We start from the raw sequence: 21,275 nt of genomic DNA, 5'->3' as shown, positions 1-21,275 counted from the left end.
CAAATAAAAGTTCAAAGTAATTTTCTTTTTCTTCTGTTTTGTACTATACATTTTGGTTAAAACTATTTACAGCGTAATATTAATTTAAATGTGTAGGTGTTTGTTTAGAACAGATATTGGGATTTGTTTTCGGAAACAGTCTAGTGTAATACATTTTACTGCAGCTACAGGTAGAAGGTTCCATTGCAATATTGTTCTAGGATAAAATGAGTACCTGTATGAGTCTTTAGATGTTTGTATTGGTCTGTAGGAATGATTGTGTGGATTTTGTCTTGTTCTTGTGTCAGATTGGATGAGCAAGTCTGTTGGATAAATAGTTACAAGATGGTGTATTATTTTATAGAAAAAGATGATGCGTGTTCTTATTCGTCTTTTTTCTAGGGTTGTCCAGTTTAGGGTTTGTAGCATTTCATTGACGGAGCTGGTGTTATGATTTATGTTGCAAGTGTAACTCAATTAACAATCAATATGCTATAAACTAAAATGTTTCAAAAAAGATTTTGTATATGTACACATGCATATACTCATATCATTTCGCTGCGATCAATCGCTCAATTTCAAAGAGGGCAATGATTCTTGAATTAAAGGAATATGTTCTCTTTTTATTCTGAATAGACCCAAAATACTAAACAAAATTAGCAAGAAGCATTTTAAAATTGCCAATTATTATAATTAGCGGACTGCATTCTATGATATTCTATTTCCAAGGTATCATAATATTATTTATATTCGGTCATTTCGAGAAGAGTCAGTTGGTTTTGAAAATGAACAATAAGCATAGCTTTTCTTTTTCCAGTATTTGATGAAAATTTTCGCTAACTACTATTACTTATTTATGTTATTAAATATAACGTAGGTGATAGTTCTAGCTTCAATCATTAGTGGAGCGGCGAATGTTAAAAGAGACGCTTAGTTAATGAGTTTAAATTACATAAATATCAAATGGAATTTTAATGTCTTAAAATGTCTATCGATTATTCGACTTCAGAAAAATATTTGTCGTAAATGTCAATGACGTTATAAATTACATATACTGACGTTATCCGACTTTCAACGAAAACCCAATTGCTTTTTATAGATTAATCTCATTGTTAACCCCTTTCTAAACAGGATTTGTGAACTTAATTGGTAAATATGGTTACTCTTGCACTTCATATATCATCAGGGCATTTTTAATTAGTCATATATTTTAAGCACAGAGCATCTAAAATTGTTGAAAAAAACACAACCAAACAATCACTGTTTTTCACTCAGCATTATTTGCACGTGCAATAAAAGTGTATTTTAAAGGTACAACCGTAAAGCCGTCGTTTAATCTTTCAATGAACCCGATTAAACAGTATAATTGTTAAAAATTTGCATTTTATCAGAATTTAATCAGGATATACACGATACCGAATGACGTTACGCCACGAATTATCGTTCCTGCTGTTGTCGACGTCCATGAAATTGACGACAAACGTAAAACCTGATGTTTTATAATAACTTAGAACGAACTAAACAAACAATCTGCCTCAGTCTAGTATAAAATAATTGAAAGATAAATGTTTCTTTACTTGAAATTTGCGAATATATATGATTATATATTAAGAATACGGCTTCATTTTAGCATCGCTTTCTATATATATACGTATCATATTCAATCACATAACAAAACCTTTACATAGATGCGATTCAAATGAAAGAACAAAAATGAGAAAACAAAAACACATCTAACAATAGATGTAGGCCCCACGCTGTACTTTAATCACGAAATGATCAAATAACAAGAATGTGTCCACAGTTCACGGATGCCTCACTCGCACTATCATTTTCTATGTTCAGTGGACCGTGAAATTGGGGTCAAAATCTAATTTGGCATTTAAACTAGAAAGATCATATCATAGGGAACATGTGTACTAAGTTTCAAGTTGAATGGACTTTAACGTCATCAAAAACTACCATGACCAAAAACTTTAACCTGAAAAACTTTAATATGAAGCGAGAGAGACGGACGGACGAACGGACGAATGAACGGACGCACATACCGAAAAACATAATGCCCCTAGGTGGGGCATAATGAAAATCCTTTTATTTTTGGTAAACATTTTTGAACTGTAACTTTGTCTAGATGCAGAGTGCCGAGAGAATTAATGCAATACATTATATGACAATGATTGCTTCGTCGACTTCCGCCAATTCTTCTGCTCATTGTTTACCTTTAAGAATATACTTTTTAAATATTCTGTTTCTATTGTTAAGTAAGCATTTTTACGATTTATCTATATATGTTCTTATGCATAACAGACTGAGTTTGTTTATTCTTGGTTGGTTTTGTTTGCAATAAATTCTTATTTATGATGCACGCCGTATCCCGATGATATTTTGAAATAGAAATTCGATTTATAGAAACGCAGGATGATGTGTGAAAATACGGTGAATTGTACCATTATTAAAGCAATTTCGTTAAGAAACCCATTCGTTTTAAAATGGTCGCCAAAAAATACCGCTAGCAAAATAGAAAAAGGAAATTTATTTTTGAATACGGATAGAATTAGGCAAAAAAGCACCATACAAGCAGACGTTGAAACTCATACCAAAAATAGTTTGTTGGCATGGAATGAAAACAAAAGAATAGTTGAACTTGGTTATTTGACCGAACAAATTTCCCTGTGTTTTAAGTGTAAACAGTCTCTGGAATTAATTGGACTGTACAGAAGAAATCCGATATAGTTTCGGAAACATTTTAAAAATAAAGTGCTAGCTTTGTGTCATCGTATAAGCGCAGTCTACACAGGAAAACAACATCGGAATGAGGAGAAAGTTAACAAAGGCTCAGAAATAAATGTGCAATTGGTTAGGACGAAATAAAATTAAAAAAAATCAGGTCCCGTTACAGTCTGACTAAAGCCAGCCCCGTGTATCCACTTGCGTCTACAAACGCAAGTGGATAGTGGGGCTGGCTTTAGTCAGACTAGTCCCGTTACATTTTTTTTTTCATTTCCATTCTGAAAACATTTTCTCGAAATTTACAAGCAAACGACTCATTAAAAAAATCCGTGGCTCCACAATAAATGATTAATCGGTGCTTTGATGAAAGTAAATTCAGAAAAGCGCTTCGAAAGCAAACACATTATAAAGGGATAGTTTCATTAACCTACATTACTCAAACGGCAGAAACAAACTGAAAATATCAGCAATCTTAAAATCATTTTGATTTTATATTCATGTTAATTTACGCTCAGGTATTCGGTGATGGGTGTATTTTTGGTGTTTTGAATTGGACATAATGTACAAGTTGAAAAACGCACCATTTCATAAAGTGGGGAGACAAAACGACAAAACGACTGAAAGACGATTAACAAAATTGCCTTTTTTTAGGAGGGGCATATTGCTAACGTAGGCGTCGGAAAAAGCCCGAGGGTATTCACAGTCTTATAAGGAGTTTTTACAACACGTATACAAGTATGTGTGTAAAAAAGAAGTGTTGGTATTTCTTGTGTGAATAAATGGAGATGTGGGATATATAATAAGACAGCAACAGCTAAACAATTAACGACAGCAAAACCAAAGACATCTAGATAATTATGACTAATGCATGATGGACAAGTATCTTTTTACTTCTAATTTGTAGTTTTAGTAAAGAATCGTCGGTCCCTTAAATTGGAAAGTTAATAAGTATATTTAGTAAAGCAAGTATTAAATCTATCAAATTATAACATCACATGTTCAAAACAATAGCTAGATTTTGATTATCACAGTAACATATTTCAGTCTCTTAGTACATATTTGTTAAAGTCTTTAAACTTCTTGTATTTCAGGAGAAAACTCAAACCAATATGAAATAAGCCGATGTGGTATGGTTGCAAATGAGACAATTTTCCACCAAAGACCAAATGACGTAGATGTTAGCTTGCTTATATTGCTACATTTCATTTGATATCTCCAGAATCACATTTCCACTATGAACTGCATATTCAAAAAGATCTATTTTCACCAAATGCCTTATAAAATAGAACACCATCATATACGCTAATATATATTTTGCTCCCTCGACAAAATGCTAGGAGCATATTGTTTTACCCGTGTCCGTTCGACCGTCCATCAAGCACTTGGTATATAGGGTTTATACGGCTAATTTCTTAGGACTCCAGTTTTTGTAGAATCAGCTTTAAAATTGTGTACCTGGTGTTACTACTTATACTAAAGGTGCACAGATCGTCAGATTTTTTTTAAATGACAGATTGATGGATTTGGCATTTTGATAATATATAAAGGCACGCAGAGTACAGACTCCGGCTTATTCCTCCTACATGTTCAATTTCAAGCTGGAACCACTATATTGCGCAGAGTATTTTACTTACATAGAGGGTGCATATATATATAATCTCAGATTTTTTTTTGTATAATTTTCCACGAATGACAGAATGTTGAACTTTGTCTTTTTAAGTGAAATTTTGCATACAGTTTGCAAGGTTTGTCCGACTTACTACACACACAACTCACACGTTTACACCATACAGAGTATACTATATTAATGTCTATACAAAGTCAGGAATATGACAGTTGTTTTCCATTCGTTTGATGTGTTTGAGCTTTTGATTTTGCCATTTGATAAGGGACTTTCCGATTTGAATTTTCGGAGTTCGGTATTTTTGTTACTTTATTTTTTAGAACACATGTGTATTTTATCAGGATCTTTATTTTCTTTATAATTTTCACAACTAACAGAATGATTAACCTTTTTTGACTGGTGCATCAAATGTGTCTTTTAGATACAACTGTTTCAAATTGTATTGTATTGTCCTGAACATGCATGAAATATTTGCCACTGAACGTTAAGCAACCATCAATCATAGCAATCAATTTAAATTGTACTTCAACATCACTGTTTACTAAATCAAATTTTTGAAGCATTATTGCCGCGGTGGCATCACCATTGTCCAGAATGGTAGGGTTAAGTTGAAGATTCAGTTATCCTAATTAATCTCACATGAAATTTTTCATGTGATTTTCACGTGAACTTTACAAAAAAAAAGAAGGTATTTTTCATAACTTTAATTTAATTTGGAAAATTTAGATATTATTTTGAAAATTCACGTGAATTTAACGTGTACAAAATTCATGTTATTTATACATGAAATTATCATAAGTTTCACGAATAAGCTCGTTTAGGTGAAAATCACACGAGATTCGCGGAATTTTAATTCATGAGAGCGAAATTTCCCTGTGTAGGACGAAATAAAGTTAAATCAGTAGAATTTTGTATTGAATTACCAGTAAATTTAAGAAATCCGACAGGAAAATGAAAATAAAATAAACACCATTCATATCCGGACACATATTTTTTTCAATACCTCTGAGTAAGAATAACATTATTCTGTATTCAATAACGTCACACGTTTTCGGTTAAATTCTAAGTGTATCGATCAACTTTGAAGCCATTTATCTAAAAAACAAGGATGGTGACATATGAGTTTCTATACTTGCATGGATTCAGTATACACTCCTTGATATTATGTTAGTTTTTAGTTTTTCTTCGTATATAAGAACATAGCCATCCATTGAAAAATTTAAAACGAAAAGTCGAAAAAAGGCATTTTCCCTATATATCTATGTAAATTTGTCGCCAAAATTGACGTTTTCATATGAAAATTACAAGAAAACAAAAATGGTGACCCCCATTTTTTATTACATATTCCGATGTAACTCGATTCAAAGTACAAGTGTGCCAAAATGTTTAGAAATCGGGAGATATGCCATTCGGTATCGTGTTACCTTAAGGTCAACATTCTATAAAAGAAAAGATTTACCGATTATGACTGTACAGTTTTGAATAAATAATCTCGTTTAAACAATCAAAACCAGGTGTATATGGTCTCATTGCCATTCAATCATTTAAAAAAAAATAAATGTACGAGACTCTTACTCATTATTTATGACAATTGATAATAGTTACAATTTATTATTGTCATTGTGAAGAAATTTACAGTTACATTTTATTTCTTGAGTTTCACGTTTACAGCTGGTAAAACACACATGGTCAGCAGTTAACTTTTGTATAAAAAGGGCTCAATTTAACAAGGAGCAGAAGACGTCGGATTCCGGTGGCACACTCACTTAAAACGCAAACGATGAAGACTTTTATCCTACTTCTTGCATTTGGCTTTGCAGGTAACTATCTTTTTTGTAAGATTTATAGAAAATAAAAACGCGAATATACCTTAAGTGATAAATCACTTATATATTCTATTGAAAAACCTTTATCAATACATTTTTATTCAAGTAACATGTTCTTTTCGGTTTATTCAACACAACATTCTTTGCTAATGGTATTAACTGTTCGAGTTAGATTGAAGTTATTGTATATAAAACATGTTTCACCTTTTCGTATACTAAATGTATTCTGCGGTATTAAACATCCTGTAGGGTTCGGGTTAAATATATTAAGCAATGCTTTTTACATTTTTCACAAAATCAATTAAAGTTTATAAGAAGGTACAATGCAAAAAAATATTTTTTGTTCAGTCATTAGTTGTAAATCAGCGTTCTGTACGTTTTTTATTTTTTGCCAAAGCGTTCTCAGTTTGTCAGTTTGTCAGTTTGTTAGTTTGTTATCGATATCCCTTTGGTATCCTCCGCCTCACTTTTATCTTATTCACATTTTACGAATTCAGCATAAACTTGACCTTCAATATTTTCATTGGGATGTAGCTACAAATTTTGCATTGTACCTATCATTATATATAAATAATATGTGACTATTTGATACAGGAAAGATTTGAATAAGAAAAATGAGTTTGTCATGATTATATTTTTCCTACATTGCTTTTTTTTCAGTCTGCACCCAGAAAATAACACAATCTGGAAAGGAACTTATCAAAGAGATATTTCAGCATTCGGTAAGCTGTATAAAATGTAAAACCAGTTTATTCGATATTTATTTTTTAATTCAATAGTTTGTCTATGTAGTCGTGTTGTAAATTCAGAGGAATAATGTTTTTAGTATAGGCACCAACTATTGTAATTCAAAACTATTTGCTTCTAATGTTAAATCTGTCATTTGAAAACATTAAAAAAGAATAATTTGATACCCTGAGCACGTTTCTTCTACATACGACTCGTAAGTGGTGTTCCAATCAAATCAGTGAAGGCACAAATGAATGACGAAGTTGAAGAGCAAACGATCGTATGAGCTTGACCTTTACCTCGAATTAGACTTCAGTTTAATTCCATTTAAATAAAGTTCGTTCGTGCTCAAGTTGTAATGTTAGTCAGTACGCTTTTATCTACATGTATAGAGAACAAGTTTCCAGATATTTAAATGATGTTTATATATCCTATATGAATAAATCAAGATATAAGGTACATGTCAATAAAACAGAAACCAAACGACAACAACAAGAAAAAGAAATTTTAGTTTTCCGAGGTTTTTCATTTTAGAGTGAAGTAAAAAATGTTGATGGACTTACCAGTAAAATCGTCGGAGGGAGTAACGCAGACATAAGTGAATACCCCTGGCAGGTGTCCTTACAGTTGAGAAGTAGTGGAAGTTGGTATCATATTTGTGGAGGTTCTATCATTAACAACAACTGGGCCGTTACAGCCGCTCACTGTGTTGATGGAAGTTCGTAAGTTTTCTTTCAATTCGTCGGTTTGTGTGGTAAACGATTTTGATGTTTAGACGGAAGGTTAAAAGAAGTTCTGTAAAAAAATAAAACAATCAAATATTTAGAATTTGTCAAGTTCAATCCAAATTACAATTAAATATTAAAGGCAGAATAAAGAAAAAAATTGTAACAAAAAATCCGAACTCCAATGCAAAATTCAAAAATGTGGGAAGTCCATAAAAACTGACAAAAGCAAATGCTATCAATCAACGAAACAAGTAAAAAACAATTGCCATATTACTGACTTGGTACAGGCATTTTTCGAAGAAAATGTTGGGTTATAGCCGACTATACGGTATGGGTTTTTCTCATTGTTGAAGGCCGTACGGTTGCCTATAATTGCTTATATCCACTCTATTTGAACTTAGTTAGGTTGATAGTTGTCTCATTGGCAATCATACCTCATCTCCTTATTTATATATTAAACCTGGTTTTATAGCTGGCTAATTCTCCTGTTCTTTGCAGAGTTTCTTTCAATTATATACTTTGTCATTGGTCCGAGTTGTTATAAATTGTCCATCTGGATTGTGACATGTTGATATGTACCTGGTCTTAACATTTAACATTTGGTGCATGTGGTGAAGGACATTCTAATCTTCCCTCCCAGAAATCCCACTCCAAAATATACAAAAAAAACCAAACGAGTGTATTAACCGATTACGTTTTAATGTATTTGTTCCTAGTCTGTAGATGTCTATATATGTATTTTTTAATGTGCTTTAAGGAATCTTAACATATATTTGATAGTCACTGAAAATTAATGCCCTTCTGGTCTAGACTCGGATGAATTTAGTGGTTTTACAAGCTGTATATGCATGTTCTATTGGTAGAGATTGTACGCTAACCTGAAGTTGATTTTAGTTATTTCTTTGGTTGCTTGTTTTCTGTGCATTAAGCAGATTCTACATTTCTATGAACGATGCTTGCATATTATTGATATCATGCATACACGAATCTTCAAATAATATGTTAATATCTTCGACAGCACGTACTGCTTAAATAGAAATCGCTACAAGAGAAATTCAATTTAATAAATCGTAAAACAAAAGTTTTATAGATTAAAGCTCGTGATTTCATCTTATTTTTGTATTATTGTGGTATGTTATTTCGATTTAAGATTTTGAGTTACTATATAAGTGCTGTGTTTTTCATTTTCATTGTCTTGTTTATAGAACGAGTACCCTTCGGATTGCCGCTGGGATGACACAGTTGTCAGATACTTCAAGAACAGTAAGAACCTTAAGCCGTGTTATAATGGTAAGTTATTTTGTAACTATTGTAACGGAATTTTGTACCTAAAAAGTCATCAAAATATAATTTAATTCGCCAGAAACATGTTTTGTCGAAAAACTAAGACGCAGCAGTAGCGCTTAACACAACTAAGTTGGAATTGAATATAAATTATGCTGTTAAAAACAACTAAATAGTAGCCCAAAAACTGTGGCTTGGGCAATCTATGCTTTGGGATAGATAAACTATATTTTTTGAATGATTTCAACATTTTGCGAAGAAGAAAAGAATTATGAAAAATGAAAAAAAAAAATTATAAAAAATGACAACATCATTTATATTACCGGGCTTGTGATACACTCAAAATTATTACGTCCAACAGCAGTATTATCGATCTGGTTGTTGTAATTACTTATCAAATATACAAGGTGATGCTCGAATGAAAACAGTTTAAATCAATTGACAAGTTGAAATGCATTGAAATCCAAGTATTCAAAAATGTTGTGTCAAATCTGGATAAAACCATTTATACATGGGTAAAATTTCGTTTAAATTTAAGTTTCTTTTTTTATTTTTTATTGATCTTTTTGGTGTTTAATTTAAGTTTCTAATTGCTAAAACTAATGTAAATTATAGCATACATGTTTTAAGGGCATATGATAAAGTCTTCCTTAACATATATCATGATATATATAGGCCTTAAGGAAAGTCTCTTAGACGAAAACGGCATGCGATAGCAAATTGTGGAATCATACAATTATTGGACTTAAAAAGCCGTAGACATTTTCCTTGAAAATAGAAATGTATATAGAAAAAATATATCGTTGATTTTTTCTTGCATTCTCGAAGTAGTACGTAGTCGATTGCAAAAGAAGAAAAATGAGGATGCAAGTGATAACTTTTTAGCTGACTATATAAAAACTATGTGTTTTGTAATGCTTGAGTTCTTATTCATTTTGTTGTCGCTAAATAACGTCGTAGTGTTATCTTAATGCAAGATCGTCGTGCAGCTATTCTCGATGTACACCAAACCGAAATACAAATTACTGTCGAATTAATTGATGGTAGAAAAGTAAGTAGTCATCATTTGTTTTGAATTTTATGCCCCGCTCTAAATTTCTCGTACTTAAATATGTACAAAATGTTTGTTTTCGTGAGTAAATACTTTCAAATTCACGTAACCGATTTAATAACGTATAAGAAGCTTTTGCGAATTGTGGATGATAATCATTAGAAACATTGCGAAGACAACGCGTAACATTTCGATGTATGGTTATCTGCCCTGTCTACTGTATCGTATGCCCTCAATGGTAGTAGTGCTAGACAACCCAATGATATTGCTCATTTAAAAAAAATTATAGGTATATAATATGTATAAGAAATCAGTTCATAAGGTTATAAAACTAAACTCAACGTAAGCAGAACCTGAAAACACAATGTATAAAAATTATTGCAATCAACGTTTAATAAATGGGATAGGCTATAAAAAGCTTATACATGACATCTCTAACAACAAAATTAGCCGAGAATACACATTAAATTACTGCAGATATTATAAACATTATATTAATATCTACTTGCTAACTGTTACAAAATTTACGGCATCCAAGCTATTGTGGTAGGTGTGCTAAATATCGCAATGACATTGCTCGTCACGATCAAAATAAATATCTTATTAAGTAATTCAATATATAATATATTTATAACTAAACTTTATGTAAGAAAAACATATACATATATTGCAAGGCAGTTAAATGAAAGCTTTTTTGGACAAAAGTGTCATTGGTAACATATTCATAAATGCAATGTACAGATATTTGAAAAATTTAGTTGACATCTGTAATTTCAAATTCTAATGAAAATTACAGCATCCTAGCTATAGTGGTAGTGCTGCTGGATATCCGAATGACATTGCTCTGTTACAATTATCACAGTCATTGTCATATGGTGAAAACATAGATGCGATAGCTGTTCCTTCAAATGTTGATTTTACTGGATCAAAATGCTTCCTTTCAGGATGGGGCCGATTGAGCGGAAGTATGTCATTTATTATAAATCAAGTAAAACGATTTTTTATGTTAAGATGTTAAACTTTGTCTAAATAATCTACATGTTTACATAATGTTCATTGGTCGCCTCAAGGAAATCACATTTGACTAAATGTAATATCAGTTATATATATATATCAAACTGAAAAGGATAATGCGATAGAGCAAGTATGGTAACCATTCTAACCTTTGATAATTACATGTATGTACACGTCCATTCTATCGGTGCAGATGTATATACACATATATATATATGTCTTCATCTAATCGTTTAGGCTGTATGACCTCTTAGGCGGGAAGATATGGTTATATTGGATCTCTCATATATGTAGCTGGATGAAATCAGACATTGAGATAGCAAAAAGTAAAATAACAAAAATACAGACCTCCATGGGAAATTCAAAACGGAAAGTCTATAAAATGGCAAAACCAAAAGCTCAAACACGTCAAACGAATGGAAAACAACTGTCATATTCCTGACTTGGTACAGGCATTTCCTTATGTAGAAAATGGCGGATTAAACCTGGTTTTATAGCTAGCTAAAACTCTAACTTGTATGACAGCCGCATAGAATTCCATTATATAGACAACAATGTGTGAGCAAAACAAACAGACATAATAGATAAATATGTTAAAAATTGGGGTACAACAGGCAACATTGTAATTGATACTTTCCAACATTTTTGCAGAGTTGTCGAATAAGGGTAAAGGCAGATAAAACATGAATTTATTGCTTTAACAAGATAATTCATTTAACAGGTGGAAGCAGCCCAAATACTTTACAAGATGTCCAGATGACTGTTATCAGCAATTCGGAATGTACAACGAGATGGTCATCTGTCAGTGGTGCTACTATCAACAGTGGCCACATTTGTATACATGAAACTGGTAAATCTGCCTGCAGTGTAAGTGTCTATAGTTAAAACAGTTATATGCACCATATCTATGTTCTGAGTTGTTCAAGTTGAAGCACAGCAGTTTACTCTCGACTTCTTAATCTTAATGTATGGGGAATGCAGAGACAAAAAAATTCCAATGCCAAACGATTTATAGATATATGCATGGCAGTTATAGTAGTTAAGATAAGATCAGCTTGAATTGTGTAAGTTAATTAATAATACACATCTTTTTTTCAGAAAAAGATGTTGCACCAAATGTACCATCAGAATGATGAATTATTTATCTTGATGACATTCTTTCCCTATCATTTAAAACGAAATATAACAATTCCACTTACACAATATCAGAAAAAAGAAATTAAACCAGCAAGTCATTTTCGTAATATTTCCAAACATGGTACAGACAAATTGTTACTATTGACAATATTGTAAACTAAAAAAAAAACAAAAAAAACAAAAGAAAAGTTGGAGTTCATGAAGTCGTTGATTGACAGGAATATGATAGTCTGAAAAGTTAATCAAAACAAAGTTATAACTTGAATGTTATAAACAAAAATGTTAAGTAGATATTTTCTTAAGCTCGAAGTCAGAGGGTTAACATTAATTATATCAGAAGTATTTGTCATGATCATATCATAGAAATATTGAATATCCATAAAATCCGACATGTATACATACTTGTTAAAAATGTAGATCTTATAATGTTTTTAAATGATGTTTTTTTATTTATTATAGGGTGATAGTGGTGGTCCAATGACATGCTACTCTGGAAATACTCCATATCTCGCTGGTGCTACGTCTTGGGGTATCAGCACATGCTCTGGAAGCTTTCCAAGCGTCTACGCCAGACTGACATCGTTCAGGTCATGGATCAGTACCTACGTCAGCATCTAATTTCAAGAGATAGAAGCATATTTAAACTAATTAATTGATGGAATAAAAACAATATCGCATTGAAATGTAGTTTGTTTTATAAGATTCCTTTTACCTTAAAACTGTCAATGTAGTTTTCCAAGTTGCATTCGTACACCCAATTTTATCATCCGCTTTGCTCGTAATTGTCACAAAGAAATAAGTGACAGACAAGTAAAGAGTTCATAATACAACTATATCAGAAATTTGTAATTGAAAGCCACAAAAGGTCACCAGTCGTGAATGCTTTTAACACAGAGCAAAACAATATATGTTTTATTCACCTGTTTCTGATTATAAATTCGATATTTCAAGTATTATATTATATTGACACGAGCATGTGGTTATCATGCTTAAGTTCTTTTTAAGTTTTTCTGAAAGAATCGTTACTAAGTTGTTCACAATTCTGTTTGTTATCCAAAATATGATTTAGAGTTTGACATAGTGAACACACCTCTAATATATAAATATTATTTACGATATAAAATGGTTTCTAAATGTCTTTTGATTGAATTTTCGTTTTACTGCTTTCAAGAAAGGTAGTAAAAATATGCAAGCGAGTCTTCATTTGAATAAATCAGATTAATCTAAAACCGAAATCATCCACTTACATACCAGTCTCGTAATTTAAACAAAATGCCAATGCTACTACCCAGTGCTTTAAGTAATTACATGATTACCATAGCTGTATTTGAAAAAAAACTTTCGGAAAATTGGTTTCTTCATTCTCTTCCATCGCGTAACTTATTTGGCTTTTTAATTTTTTTGAGTAAAGCGTCACTGGTGAATCTTTTATAGTCTGGAGTACGAATGCTAACTCTGGTAACTATGATTAGTTTATTTACAATCACTGGGTAGATGCCACTGCCAGTGGAAGTTTCCAACTCGATAATATCAGCAATCTAGTAGTCAGTACGTCTGTGTTGACATACATTATCATTGATATGGGCATAATTATAAGTAGATTTTGTTTACAAAACTTCAACTCTTTAAAAAAGTAAAGATTTTCTAACCCAGGAATATATAACACTATTTATACTTGACAAAATCTTTCAGAGATTTGGTTCCTTAATGCTCTTCAATATCGAACTTTTTGTGGCCTGTTATTATTTTTTTTAAGCGTCGCTGATGAATCTTTTGTAGACGAAATACGCGTCTGGCGTACACAATTCGAATCCTGGTATCTATGTTGAGTTTATTCAGGATCTCAATTCTTACTTTGGTTTATTTAAGATCGTTCACAATATTAAAGACAAAATGCTTTTATTTTTATTTTCAATTTTCATTTAGCAATATAACAGTGTACCGTTTATTGCATCATGTTGTTAGCCAAATGTCATACAACTCAATGTAGGGTCATTTGTCCGCAGTTTTGCACTGTTTGCAACATTTGAAAATGTCCAGCTGATAGGTCATTTTATCTTTCTGTTTAGATCTAAAAGCTTCTGAAGCGCCTTGGATAAACATAATGCATGTCTGGCGTGCATCGTATTATATATTTTGATGGCTATTTCTTTTTCGTTCTTGTAGCAATAAACTAACATGGGTTAAATCTTTTGGATTTCCCCTCTCAGGTAACAATTGTTTTGTATTGTATTGAGTGCTATGGACAATAGAAAGACACAAGACATCAACACAACAATAGGTGATTTAAATGGTATTGCGAACACTTAGTAGACAGTATAAAATGCAATTCATGTGCTTTGTGTTTTACCATCATCTGCAGTGATGAAAAATAATAAAAAAATCCCAAAACAGATTTTATCTCTCTGAAACACAAAATGCATTAACTGATATATATCTAGTGGATAATAGGCATTAAAACGTTTCCAACTGCACAGGTTTGTTTGTACTTTGAGTAGTTTTTTTTTAATTTTCAATCATTTAGTGACCATTGTTAAAACTTATTTGACTTCATGCACTTATATATTTAGAAATGGTTTGCGAGAATGTGGTTTGTGGATTTGCAAAAAAAACAAAACAAAAAAAACAAAATCTATAGAATTATATCAGTTTAACAGATACTAATTATATACGGTTTAATAGTTCAAATATTGCAATCAATTTATAAATAAAAAAATTGCAGTGTACATTCGCTTAGTGGTTACAACCACGAGGGATCGGCAATATGTTATGAAGAAGTTATAGTTCGACTTTCAACAAATATTGTATTTAATATTGTACAACTAGTCCTTACAATATAACATGACACATTGAGATATGAATATTTTCGAATTTTGTAAGCTCACAGTTCCTTGTAATAAAGATGAGTACATTTCAAAATAACTAACGTCACGAAATTTTCATATGATGTTATAGTGTTATTAACTGGCTGTTTCTGTATAGGCCCTGTTATAGATTCGAGGTTAGCTTTATTGGACCCGAGACTCGTACAGTCGAGGGCCAATACAGCTGATCGAGAATCTATAACAGGGCCTATACAGAAACAGCCAGTTAATAACACTATAACATCATATGAAAATTTCGTTAACAGCCAGTTCATAACACTTTTATTAAATGATTTTAATTCTTTTAATTAGAATAAACTAAGAAACTTACCGTGAAGAAGATACTGAATTTTATATCTCTGAACTTGTCTTTTCGCATTCACTTCTAGGGATTTTTTGTCAACATTGTCAGATGTAATTTCTGATTTCTCGTCCAAGGACTTAATATAATGCTATTACAATTCATTTTATCTAGCAAATATAAAGTAGCTGGGAAGAATAAATCAGACAGTTTAACTATTCTTACTCTTGGATCGTCTGCGTTCTGATGATTGATCAACGGAAATGAAACAGTGTCAATAATCGAAAGTCGTACTCGAAAAGGCTGTGAAATATTTCCGTCTTTTTTCCGTAATGGCCCTGTTTTTTCGGTATTGGCCCTGTCCGAAAAGTAATATTAACTCTTGATTTATATCGACAGGGCAACGTCATCAGTATTGCACATGCTGTTTTATCCGTATTAGGGCGGATTTGCTCATATCATTTAATAAATATTTTTATCATCTTGCTTATGCATGTTATATTTTGGTTTTAGTGGTTCAAATAAAAAAGTAAAATAACAAAAATACCAAACTCTGATGAAAATTCAAAACGGAAAGTCCCGAATCAAATGGCAAAATCAAAAGCTCGAACACATCAAACGAATGGATAATAACTGTCATATTCCTGACTAAGTACAAGCATTTTCTTATGTAGAAAATGGTGGATTAAACCTGGTTTTATAGCTAGCTTAACCTCTCACTTGTATGACAGTCGCATAAAATTCCATTATATTGACAACGATGTGTGAACAAAACAAACATATGTCAAAAAAATGTCAAAAATAGGGGTACAGCAGTCAACATTGTGTTATATATTCTTAATCACTATAAAACAAACAAATATGTGAACAAAGAAAAACAAAAAGGCATATAGACAAAGCACATTAGCAAAAACGAAAGACAAGAATACAAAATCTTACATAACACAATAACACAATGACGGGATGTATAAGTATCGAGCCACGTCATATGGATATTACCAAAAAATAGACTAAGCAGTAAAAGTAATAATTTACAAAGACAAATAAAAGAATACTATAACACGTTATTAAGATGATAAACAACACCAGTACCTATAATCTATACTTCAACACCATCGTGTATTATTTTTGAAGTTTATACGGAATATTTATCAACAAGGTCTTGGTATCTTCCGATGAACTTTTTATAAAAAGGACGAGACGTTCTTTGACATACCCCTGATTCATCAACTTTCTGCTGGAAAATGTATATACAATATACAGTTAAGGTTGGTATATTGCTACTATGGTGGGGAAAATTGATAATATCAAAATTAAAATAGTCTCGTTTGTCATAGATTCTGGTACCGAGATGACCGCTTATGTCTAAAAATGAGACAAAGGAAGCCGTGTCTGTTGTTTCTTTAACTTCTAGTTTTGGAGGATAAATTAATGGAACCTAATCAGATTGTTAATGGAAAGAGCATCATCAATATATCTGAATTTGTAATTAAATGATCCGTGTTCTTTGATCTTCTTGTTTTTGACAAGTGTCTGAAGGAACTCCGACTCATATGAAAATAAGAAGAGGTCGACAAGGAGAGGACACAGTTTGTTCCCATAGGAATGCCGACATTTTGTTGAAAAAATCTACCTCCAAATCATCCTACAGTCTGTGTTTCAAATATCGATGATAAAGATAACTTAAAAAAACCAAAGGTGATACGTGAGAATTCCTAAAACATTTATACACATTTTCAGACATTATGTACAATTTACAATGTACAATTTATTTCCCGATCATAACAAAACACATCGTACACATTCATATTTCGTTTTTTTTATCTGTTATATATTATCAAAATTATTGAGATTATGAGAAAAAGTAACTTTCTCTGCAATGATCCTACATAACGTAAGATGACTTGGCATTGAAAAGAAAAAAAACACGATAGCAAGTCCTTTATTACGATTTGGTGACCAAATGATTAGCAATACTTTAATTTGTTATCAAAATATGTTGCTATGTACCACTTATCATGTTAATATTATATATGACACACTAGTTAAATTCTTCCTTATCATTGAATTGTTTTCAAACATGTTTTTTATTCCATTTCCTGTGATCATCAATTGAAATTGTATGGCTAAAACGATGATGAATATTATATTTCTGGCAAATGTGTTAATTGTGTTATGTAAAATCAAGCTTTCTTTTCAACTTAGTGGTGGAGTTTGTAAGAGTCAGGAAAAAGGGTATGTTAACTTTTATATAAATAAACCTTACTCAAAAGTCTAGCATTTGTCACACCCAAGATGGAATTGAATAATATGAAGTAAAAAGTAAAAAGTTAGAATTGAAGTTGAAACCCTAATACTGATTAATTGAAACTAAGGTGGCAAAAGAAGGGTAATAATCAGATACTGCTCCACATGTGACACCCGTCGTGTTACTCCTATACGATACGATAAGTTATATCAAGTGATTTAACATAACTCAATAGCGGATTGGTAATATACTCTTATTAAACCCTGAGACATCACTACATTATTATCTATCAGTATGTAAAATGATCTAACCCTGAAATTTGGCCGAATGTGAGATTTAGAAATTGAGACTTTGTTCAATACGGATGATCGACGAGGCTGGTACAAACATTGAAAAAGTAAAAGGCACAAAAAACAACACTTTTAATTTAAGAAAAACTTACCCAAAATATGTATTAACGTTATTCAAATATATATATATCGGCGTCCAAAACCAGATAAGGATGCCGACTTGACAAATAAGTTTAAAACAACATCACGATACAAATTAATTGCAAAGACAAATTGAAGTTCATAAAACTCGTAAGTAGGGAGAAACTGGACTCTTCCTACTCACCGAAATACATCCGTCTGGTTGCACAAAGAATGCGGAAAGGAAAAGTATCATTTGTAGATCTGATAGACAATGTTTCAATACATACATCACGAGATTGTCCCCAACCCAAATATCAAAGCATAAAACAATAGATCTAATCATGATGACATGTTTTAACATAGATTCCCTATATGTACTGATTCTAGACTACACCTGAGGTTCATTCAAAACCACACTTTTCAAAACTACTTGTATATTAGTCAAGAATCATTTAGTCTACAACAATCGTGTTGGTGTTGTGTGCTTTAGCATTCTGAACTCCCAAATAAACATTGAACAGTTAAATAATTTTATTCTCTTTAGTTATATATTGATTAAAAAGATTTTTCATAGAATCGCTATTCACAGAAACCTATCAAACTGAAACACTTAAAAAAACTTGATATTTTTAGGAAAAACGATAGTATATATATTTATAGGAGTAACACGACGGGTGTCACATGTGGAGCAGGATCTGCTTACCCTTCCGGAGCACCTGAGATCACCCCCAGATGACACAACATAGAAAACTAAAGACTAAGCAACACGAACCCCACCAAAAACTGGGGGTGATCTCAGGTGATCCGGAAGGGTAAGCAGATCCTGCTCCACATGTGGCACCCGTCGTGTTGCTTATGTTATTACAAATCCGGTAAATAGTCTAATTCGGTAGGTCACATTTGTGAAAAGGCAAGGGTATTGTAGTTACGACATAAGGAACATATCCGATATCATCTGTGAAACGGTTATTCCATAACGGTCAACCAACTCGTGATGGCGTCCGAAAAATTTACGAAGGTATGATTTCAACTTCACCATTTGGAACTCTTGGTTTTATAGCTTCCTTGTGAGCAGCAATCCTCTATCAAGGAAATCATGATAGGAAATACAAGCCCGGTAATATCGTATCAATTTTACTCTAATTATACTCTTATTAACATTTTCTTTTACAGTAATGATGTATGTTGTTATAACTTTCAAAACATCAACGATGTGTGTACACGTAAGTGGTTATTATACTTATGGTTAAAATCATTGTGAAATATATTTATCGAATTCCAACCAAGTTTGTTAATATCGTACATTAGCGGCCGAGTTATTATTTTTTTTATTATTTTCAATGTCGGTTTAATTATTTGAAACCTTTTATTTTGGAATTTGAAGGTCGCGTAAACATGTTATTGCTTGATATGGATTTTGCTAATTAAGAGTTAAGGCACGACAGAGGGAACCAAGATATATCTGTGTGATATAATTTATCATTTAATGCATTTAACTTTTCCAGTCTTTCAAGGCCATTTACGTATTGATTTGTAGGCGTGATCAATCAAAATTTACAATAGTTACATTCAGATAAACACATTGATCTGAAGCATAATCAAAATCTTAAAAAGTCAAGTTCGACAAAACGATTACTTCAAAAATATCTTAACAATTTTGCACACTTTGAAAACGAGCGGACACTGGGTTAACTGTCTGATAGACAACAGTCATTGTGTTTATTGTGTAAAAAAATAAATCATTTTGGCTGAATTTCAGCGTGCAAAATTGGAACTGTTTCCCTACAGGACGGACTATGTCGTCCATGCAAAGAGAGCAAGTACGGCTACAAATGCTTGAATGATTGCACCTGCAATCATTCACAGAGGTAATAGTTATTAAAAAAAAACCTTTTGTATTTTTAAACAAGTGACATTAAGAACACTTCCATATGTCAATGATATAATATAGGTATCAGGGTTAACTTAAATGAGTTGTGTTTTATACATCAACACTGATGAAACGTCACATAAAGGACGCAAAAAAACAAAAAGGTCAATTATGTTTTATAAGGGTGTACAAGATGTGAATTGATTCGATGAAAATTTATCTCCTCTCTGGGGTAGGAATAAAATGTTTTATCATGATAAGTTAGAAATGGATGGATAAGGTTAAGTCATGGGTTTCCTTAATGTGCAAAAGAATGGCACATTAGTAAATCTTTTATGATGAAATAATCGAAACAATTACTTGGATTGCATTTCATTTATTTTCTTTCATATAATTTACCACTACTAATGATTATTTAAAAAAAATATACATGTAGAGTTTATCATCTTTGAGTAGATACGCTTTGTATAATTCAGTTGAATCTTACTCGTAGCATGCAACATTTTTGTAGACATTGTTTTTCACTGCTGATATTACATGTATCAATAAAATGTTTAATATTGATGAGTAATAAATGATGACATATCCTAAAGTAGTCCAATTTGTTAAATATCTCAGAATCTACTGTTTTACCGTACATTATTTATTTTTGCATACAGGCTGATACTTTTCATGGGTGTTCTTCTGAACAATTTGGTACAAAAGATATTTTATAGCATTTGTTATATAAGGAACGTCCTTTAAAGACGACTTTCCGCAACATGACCATGATAACAATGTATTAACTTCTAAATTAACTTTAACTTAGTTATTCGAGGATCGACAATAGTCCTTTAGACGCAGACGCTTAACTTCTCGACGCGCTCGCCTTGGCTCATTCTGAAGTTACTGCATTTCCTATTTTTCTTTATTTTTGAAAATAGGTAAACTGTTGTTGGCTTAATTCAGAAATTACAAGAAAGGTTGCTCCTTACGGATTGAAAATTCTAACCCCTGATCTATGGTGATGTCTCAGATTTAAGTCATCCAATCTACATATTTCCGATTGTAAAACCTTATCTGAGAGACAATTCGTACTGTATTCTTTTTAGTTTATGCGTTGCCGTTTGTTTTTAATTGTTTAGTTGATTAGTCTTTTCAATTAATTTCCGAAATTTAAACATCAGCAAACTTTTGGTGACCAAACAATACGTAAACAATTCATTAATCAGTTATTTCACACTTTGGTCAATCAAAATGCCTGTTTTGCCATTTTTTTTTAATCTTAAAACCTACAAATTTCAATCTATCTATCTATAACCCGATTCAAAGAACAAATGAAACTTATTTTGAATGTTTTCGTATAAAAAAAATAGAATAATCAAAGATTATGTTTCGAAGTTTGGCTATATTTCTATCTAGATATCCCACCCTAATTTTTACAATGATGCTGTTTCTCTCTTTGGAGGGACTTCAATCCTTTTTAGGTAGGGGTGAG

At 31.8% G+C, this 21,275-nt stretch overlaps 1 protein-coding gene across 1 annotated transcript; it reads left to right on the top strand.

Annotated features, from left to right (window-relative positions):
• Window positions 1-7,138: 7,138 nt before the first annotated feature.
• Window positions 7,139-12,720, top strand: LOC127712063 (chymotrypsin-like serine proteinase). Its single transcript, XM_052218255.1, has 6 exons — window positions 7,139-7,168; window positions 7,423-7,610; window positions 8,822-8,879; window positions 10,748-10,916; window positions 11,687-11,832; window positions 12,562-12,720. Exons 1-6 carry the CDS (start codon window positions 7,139-7,141, stop codon window positions 12,718-12,720), a joined length of 750 nt encoding a protein of 249 aa, XP_052074215.1.
• The last annotated feature ends 8,555 nt before the right edge of the window (window positions 12,721-21,275 follow it).

Source organism: Mytilus californianus, unplaced genomic scaffold (assembly GCF_021869535.1).
Source record: "Mytilus californianus isolate M0D057914Y unplaced genomic scaffold, xbMytCali1.0.p SCAF_8, whole genome shotgun sequence".
Taxonomy (NCBI): Eukaryota; Metazoa; Mollusca; class Bivalvia; order Mytilida; family Mytilidae; genus Mytilus; species Mytilus californianus.
This window is presented reverse-complemented; position numbering and strand designations above follow the sequence as displayed.

Excerpts from the sequence above, each read along its gene's own strand:
- LOC127712063 (XM_052218255.1), top strand. The coding sequence starts at position 7,139 with ATGAATGACGAAGTTGAAGAGCAAACGATC. Across the intron at positions 8,880-10,747 it reads TGTCAGATACTTCAAGAACA|CATCCTAGCTATAGTGGTAG; the intron begins GTAAGAACCTTA and ends TGAAAATTACAG. Across the intron at positions 11,833-12,561 it reads CTGGTAAATCTGCCTGCAGT|GGTGATAGTGGTGGTCCAAT; the intron begins GTAAGTGTCTAT and ends TATTTATTATAG.